The 5,753-nt window shown below is 30.0% G+C and overlaps 1 protein-coding gene across 3 annotated transcripts in view; it reads right to left on the bottom strand.

Annotated features, from left to right (window-relative positions):
• LOC101501433 (NADPH-dependent diflavin oxidoreductase 1) overlaps positions 1 to 5,057 on the bottom strand; it is a 6,844-nt gene extending 1,787 nt beyond the window's left edge. The window contains exons 1-11 of one of the 3 annotated variants that reach the window (XM_004489061.4): positions 4,923 to 5,057; positions 4,456 to 4,656; positions 4,260 to 4,337; positions 3,772 to 3,876; positions 3,470 to 3,561; positions 3,045 to 3,229; positions 2,814 to 2,914; positions 2,136 to 2,210; positions 1,517 to 1,627; positions 758 to 880; positions 298 to 417 (exon numbers count right to left, since the gene is read on the bottom strand). In XM_004489061.4, the coding sequence (XP_004489118.1) occupies positions 298 to 417; positions 758 to 880; positions 1,517 to 1,627; positions 2,136 to 2,210; positions 2,814 to 2,914; positions 3,045 to 3,229; positions 3,470 to 3,561; positions 3,772 to 3,876; positions 4,260 to 4,337; positions 4,456 to 4,596 (1,131 nt within the window). In that variant the 5' untranslated portion in view covers positions 4,597 to 4,656; positions 4,923 to 5,057. The other 2 variants (XM_027331941.2, XM_027331942.2) reach the window with 2 other exon arrangements.
• Between the last annotated feature and the right edge of the window lie 696 nt (positions 5,058 to 5,753).

The raw sequence follows: 5,753 nt of genomic DNA, 5'->3' as shown, positions 1-5,753 counted from the left end.
AAGAGTGGTTGGGAGGGGAGACTCCACTAAATATGGTCATCCAGGTTCCCCGGCAGAAATTAGTCATCGGCAAAGTCAGTGAATACTTCACACCAATAACATAGTTACCAAAAAAATTATTTACTTTCATGGAACAGTATTAGCTTTACTTGCTACAAAACACAGCCCTTAAACCATTCCCTACTTTCTTTAATACCAAACAAATGTGAAGTTGATTAACATATTAGGAAGGAAAGAAGTTGAAACTCAGTTTGATAAAGAATTCAATGCATAAAACCAACAATTAATTGGCCTCACCTCAAGAACAGTTCTCCTTTCCTTCTGGTTATATTGGTACAGGTCATCTCTTCCTTCAGGTGAAGCAAAATACTTAAGTCTTTCCATTTCATGTTCGGCTGTTGCAAAAAAGCTCATAACCTGGGACATCAAATTGTTGCTAGGTTAGCTTTTAATGAGGAAGTTACAGAAATATTAAAAGCAAGTTTGAACCTCGTAAATATTATTAAAAAAAAACGAGTCCAGTTATCTCAAATGAGCATAGGTTTAACACGTTTTTCATAAATTAACACTAACATCCATAACAGTGAACATAGAGAGAATATTGAATTCAATTATGTAATTATCTAATCCAAATTGAAAATAAAATATAAGGGCAGAATATGAAATAGAAGAAATAGAGAGAGAAAATTGAATTCAATCGTGTAAGTATCTTCTTAAATGACAAAATAAAAGGAAAGCCAAACATACAGCATCTTGCCTCAAAGAAATACCGCCGAGGGGAAGCTGAAGCTACATCCATAGTCAATTCCACAAAAGTTCTTAATTTTACAGGCATTCTAGAGCCGTATGCATCGCGATCACCCATTTCTCTAGGACTAACCTGAAATTTAGGGGATTTCTTATTAGAAAATATTACAAACACTTCCATCAAACAAAAATATGAATCTAATAAAAACTGCCAATGGTGTTGAAGGCATGTACTGTTCAACTATAAAGTTCGAAGTTCAAACACAAAATTAGGAAATTATGGCTACAAATTATTCAGATCAGAATTATACAAGGAGTTCCCTCCTTTCAACATTGCACAAACTTTTATTTCAAAAACATCACGTTGAGAAGAGTTTTTTAGCTGATTAAAAGTGTCAAACAATGTTTGAAGAATGCATTTATCTGTGGAATGAGACATTATAGTGTGAACTCAACAGTCAACACTGAAAAGGGTCAAAGAACCACATTAATATTAAGTGTTGAAGTTATTTAGGTTTAGGTATAGATGGAGGACAAGGAATACTGAAAATAATAAAATTATATTGATATAATGTGAGTTAACCCTTATTTATTTTAATACTAGACCACAAATACTAATCATGATAATCACTAGACTCCTAATCTTAATGAAATAAAGGAACAAATCATGAAATATAAAAAATAATCCTTAGGACAATTTAAGATGTTCTATGTTAAGATCAAGATACTTTTAATATAATCTAACATTAACTAAGCTTAAAGGACTTACGCTGATGAATGAATCAGGATCCAAATTACAACGCTGTATGAAAGCATCAACTGCAGTTGAATCTTGACCAGGGAGAATTTCAAGAACATCACCAGTGTCATACTCAACAGCCTGAGGAACTCAAAATGCGTAAATTAATTCAAATAAGGTAAATTGTGATACATATGAATTTTGTAAAATGAGTAACTTTTGTGTATTCTTGTGTCTCCAATGAGATCACCCACCTTTCTATTTATAATGATGCTGCAATAATCACATTCAATGCCTAGGAAGTTGTATTGACTAGGACTACTAACAATTAGCTTAGGATGTTGCACAATCAAGGAATAATTAAAACATACACTGAATTTTAACACTCCCCTCAAAGTAAAGCTTACTATGCTTTAGGCTTGTTACATCAAAACATTTTATCACAAAAAAAAAACTAAGTTTGACAACTGTTGGACTAGTTTCAAAAGAGAAGACACCATTAATGATTCATGTGTGAAAGAGTCACCACTGAATTGATCATCGGTGGGGATAAAAAATTTCACATAGGCCTTTGGTTTCTCTTATATTTGAACAAGCTTTACACATCTATGTATAGGTACCACAAGGTTAAAGACATAGGATAGCTTACATGTGAAGCAAATTCGAATTCAAAATGACGAACATCTTTTCCACAGTTTGGTCTGGTCAAAGGAAGATTCTTCACCTGCATGGTCAGCAACAAATAAATTGAGGCATGAAACAGAGAACAGATAACTGAATAATCGACAATATATATTGAATATTGACAGATATACGACCGTTCATATGCCTTCCACTCAATAGCTTTATCTTTCAGGGTTATGAAAAATACAATCATCCACATCATTACATACTTTCCTATATTATTGATACAGAAATAATATTCTCTATGTGACTCTTAATGGACAGAAACCAGTGAAAAACTCAGGGTTCTCTAATAGCGTCACTCAGTGGAATTTGAACAAACGCTATTTAGTACAAAAAGCGTTGTCAAATAGAGGCTCTAGTGGCGCTATAGAACTGTATCATAGTGGAAATTGAACAAACAGCTATTTTCCACAAACCACAATTGACAAAACTACATATCGGAATGTTTATACTTTGAAAGACATAATATTCTGATTTATTGCTATACAGGTTGGGTCAGTGCAATGCATACAAATAGATGGACAATGCACGACGCCCTGCATATTGATCACTGCTACTGAGTGCTAACTATCTGTCAGCAGAATCGGCATATTCCATGTTAGTTTACAAACGACACAAGATAAAGTGTCTTATCCAGTACCATGTTAAGAAAGCCGTCAGGATGCTCACTTCTGTCGGAAGATGATTTTCCAGGATGCATTGAACGAGCACTCCGAATTAGAATATCAAGAGACATCAAATCTGAAAGAATCATGTGTTAATCTTGTCAAATATAAAAAGAGCAACTAAAATTTTATAATCAACAATAAGGGTAAAATAGTTGCAAATGGAATATTGCATGGCAACCGAGAATCTACCGAGTTTGTGATACCTGAGGCAGTAGAAAATTGTGACTCAGTATTTTCAATATTGTGATATGTGACTTGTACTTTAGGTTGGTCAATCAACACTGTATCTTGAATCAAAACATCTGGACCGTTTGGTAAGAATTCTGGTTTGGTCATGTTTAACATTCTCCAAAGAGAAGACATCCAAGGATCAAGAGTACCTTCATAGCTACAAATAATGGTAACCATCATTAGTCGCTTATATAAAATATCAAAAATTCCAATATATGAAGAAGATATTAAATTTTGATAAAAATATATAATAAAATAACATTATTTAAAAAATATTAACTGCAAAGAATAAGGTACTTATTGTGTATAACCTTTTCATATTCCACAAGCACAAAGGTACATGTTTCTACTAAAAAAGCAGAATATTCATAATTGACAAAATAATCCATAATCATACCCTGAAGGGTGCTGATCATCTCCCAAGCCTCTTTCTAGAATAGCTGTTCCTCCAAGGTCCATTAATCTTTTGTCGAGCTTCTTTGCAACAAACTGCCACAGTTCAAAAGTAAGATTTAATTCAAAACATGAAACTAAAGAAAATAAACGTATGTGCAATACAATAAAACTCGTATCCATTGAAATTGTTAAGTTACTAAGTCATTATCAAAATATCGTTCAGTGCAAATTTTGCTCAATCTAACAAAATAAAAGACAACTGTTTTCAAAGACAAAAGTCACAAGTAAATAAACAATGATTACATTGTACTTCTGATAACCAGAATCACCCAAACCGAAGACAGCGTAAAGAACCCCTTTCAGCCAATCCCGGCTTAGATTTCTCTGAAGAAGAAACCTCCAAAACACCTGGAACCGCAAAAGAAGAATCAGCAAAACTATAGATTAAACAACCTCAAATAATGCAAAGAAAAGCAACAAAAAAAGTAAATTAATAAAAGGGTTAAATGCTTTTAGTCCCTATAATCATCTCATATCTTATTTCTACTCCACATACCCATTTTTCAGTCCCTACAAATCTCAAACTTGCAGTGGACTAAAAACATGTAGCACCACTAGCCAACAAATAAAAAATTGATAAAGGAAGTTATATTGGGAAAAAATAACTTTTCATTGACAAATGTATAGTCTCTTCAATCTCAATTATTTATTTATAGAACTGAAAAGTGGGTATTACAAAGACTAAAAACAAATAAATTTTATCAAAAAGAGGATTCAAAAGAAGCTGCTACCTTCATGGCATCAGGGGTATCACCCTGACCTGTGGTAGATACCACAAAAATCACAGCCTCTTCCTGTGGTAACAAACTCTGTACAAAGCAACCCATTAACAAAACAAAATTAAATCTTTAATATGAAAAGAATATTATTTTAAACAAAACAAAAGCCAATATAGCAAAAGGACCTCAAAAAGAGAAAAAGTCATACAGGATCATATTGATGGAGAGAGATAAGGTTGATTGGGCAGACTCTTCGTTCAGCTTCACGAGCAAGACGTTCAGCAGCATCCAATGCGTTTCCAGTTTGAGTTGCATAGAGAATGAGAAGCTTATGCCGCCGGTGTTGCATCTCTCTGATAAATTCAAAAGCTCAAAACTTTATGTGTTGCCTACACACTGCACTCTCTTCCTAACAAAACCATTAAACCTAAAAAACTTAGCTTCATAGCAAGAAATCGTTACAAAAATAAAGGAATAACAATTCCAAAATGTATAAGAAACTAAAACAAGTGAGGGATAATTGTTGTCATTCCAGTATTTGAAAAGTGAACGAAATGGAATCAGTTATAATTTTTTTAATTCCATTTTTATCCTTATTTAATTAAACAAAGCACACACATAATTGATTTTCTAGGGCACAGAGATAAACAAAACAGAAAGAAATAATGGGTGTACCTTGGTAGCGTAAAAGAAAGATGAAGAACAAGAGTTGAGGAGGAGAAGACACAAAGAAAAGTAAAAAAAAAAAAAAATGAAATAGAAAATAAGGACAAAATAGTAAATTAAAATATTATTGTAAATTGTCCCTTCACTATTCCTATTTTTAAAATTTTTAAGGTAAGTTTGATGTGCAGAATGAATACAATAAGTTACGGACTATATAATTATTATCATATACATAATAAATAAGGTAATAACATTTAATTTTATTATATATTTGATATTTATTTTATTATAATATAATATAATATAATATATATCATATTTAATAATAAAATTATTATAGTAAATAATTATATAATAATTTTTAAAAATTAACTTATTATATTTTAAAATATTATAAAATATAAAAAAAAAATTAAATAAATAATCAAATAATTGGATATTTAAAATTATTTATTAACACTACTAAATAAATAATTTTTTAAAATTAAAAAATATGAGTAACTAAATAATTTTATTTTATTAATTAGATGATCTAAATAAAGATATAATATATATATATATATATATATATATATATATATATAATATATTTAATAAAAAATATTATATGTAAATAACAAAATTACTATTGTAACAAATTATATTTAGTTTAAAATTCAATTAACTTTAATATTTTTATAATTTTGAATACTAATTTATTAAATTATATAAAAGACAACTATTTTTTAGATAAAATCAAAAATGCTTTTTAAATTATTATTAATATTTCCTTTTTAAGTTTAATATCAAATTCTATTATTTTTTTATATCTATATTTAAATTTTATATTTTAGATTAAAT

This window comes from Cicer arietinum, chromosome 3 (genome assembly GCF_000331145.2).
Source record: "Cicer arietinum cultivar CDC Frontier isolate Library 1 chromosome 3, Cicar.CDCFrontier_v2.0, whole genome shotgun sequence".
Taxonomy (NCBI): Eukaryota; Viridiplantae; Streptophyta; class Magnoliopsida; order Fabales; family Fabaceae; genus Cicer; species Cicer arietinum.
Note: the sequence above shows the minus strand (reverse complement) of the source record. Positions and strands in the feature narration are given on the sequence as shown.